The 1,160-nt window shown below is 64.5% G+C and overlaps 1 protein-coding gene across 1 annotated transcript in view; it reads right to left on the reverse strand.

Moving 5' to 3' along the window:
• Window positions 1-932, reverse strand: part of LOC105002202 (E3 ubiquitin-protein ligase synoviolin-like) — a 1,745-nt gene extending 813 nt beyond the window's left edge. The window contains exons 1-2 of the mRNA XM_010858742.1: window positions 820-932; window positions 79-362 (exon numbers count right to left, since the gene is read on the reverse strand). Of these exons, the coding sequence (XP_010857044.1) occupies window positions 79-345 (267 nt within the window). The 5' untranslated portion in view covers window positions 346-362; window positions 820-932. The remainder of the gene's footprint in view (window positions 1-78; window positions 363-819) is intronic.
• Between the last annotated feature and the right edge of the window lie 228 nt (window positions 933-1,160).

Raw genomic sequence — 1,160 nt, forward strand, 5'->3', positions numbered from 1 at the left:
TCACCTGGGGGTGGGGGGTGGCTGTGGGGGCCAGCTGCTTGTTGACAAGAGGAGGCTCCCCGAGTCGCCCCCGCTTACCATGGCCGGGTCTGGCTCCTTCCTCCTGGACTTCCAAGGGTTTTCCCGCACCCAGGATCCTGGTGACACAGGACACAGAAGCCTCGGCTGCCCGCTGACCTGGGTGTGGTTAGGCAGAGCGGGGGCCTTGGGGTTGGCGTTCTGTTGCCCCCGTTCCTGGCCCTGGGTTGGGCCGGGTGCCAGTGGGGCTGGGGGCAGCAGGTGCTGGCGGAGCCTTATGCAGTTCCTCCGAGAGCAGCTGTCATCTGTGCTCACCCTCCTGGACATCGGTCTGGCACCATTCCCTTTAGGGGATGAGAGAGGTGAGCCTAACCTTCAGGAGACCCTCGGCCCCCAAGATGGGCCCCTGGGACCTCACTGTGCTTTGCAGCAGGATGAGGTGGGTGGCGGCCTGCCGGCTGCTTCCAAGGGCAGAGCCTGGTCACCCGCCACCTGACCCCAGCCCCAGGGTAGCCAGGACTGGTCTGCCCCACAAGGACTGCTGATGGCACCCTGCCCTCCTCCCAGAAGGGCCTTTCTTCTCGAAGCAGTAACTGCCTAGGAGCCTAAGTCCGCCAGACCTTTCTGTGCCATTCTGCTTTCAACAAGGGTGGGCTGAGCACCGGCTGTGCGGACAAGGGGCAGGCCTGTGTCCCCCAGGCCTCGGCCACCTGACCCCCAGGGGATGCTTGTGTGTCGTAGTGGGCGTGGCTGGGGCTGTCTGGCGGCCCGCCCCCCCGCCTCCCCCAGCAGAGGGCTGACCCTGTGCTCGGGCCTGGCAGACCTGCTCCTGTACTCCTGCCCCGTCTGTTTCAGGCCTCGGTATTTTCAGGAAGGTGGTTGGCTTGGAAAAGTACAAGAACTGGCCTCCCCAGAGTCGCTGGCTTCCTCCAAGTGTGGCGTGTCCTTGGCACGCCGACCGGGCACTTTGTACTTGACAGGACCTGTGACCGGTGTGCAACGTGGCTGGATTATGAGGGAGTGGTCGAGTCTCTGGTCTCACAGGCAGGACCTGGGGCTGGGACGTTCTCAGATGACACCTGTTGTCCCAGGGCCGGTGTCACTCAGGAGAGGGTCGAGGCCACCTGATCCTCCCCTCTCCC

The sequence above is a fragment of the Bison bison genome, unplaced genomic scaffold, assembly GCF_000754665.1.
Source record: "Bison bison bison isolate TAMUID 2011002044 unplaced genomic scaffold, Bison_UMD1.0 scf7180017855360, whole genome shotgun sequence".
NCBI classification, from domain to species: domain Eukaryota; kingdom Metazoa; phylum Chordata; class Mammalia; order Artiodactyla; family Bovidae; genus Bison; species Bison bison.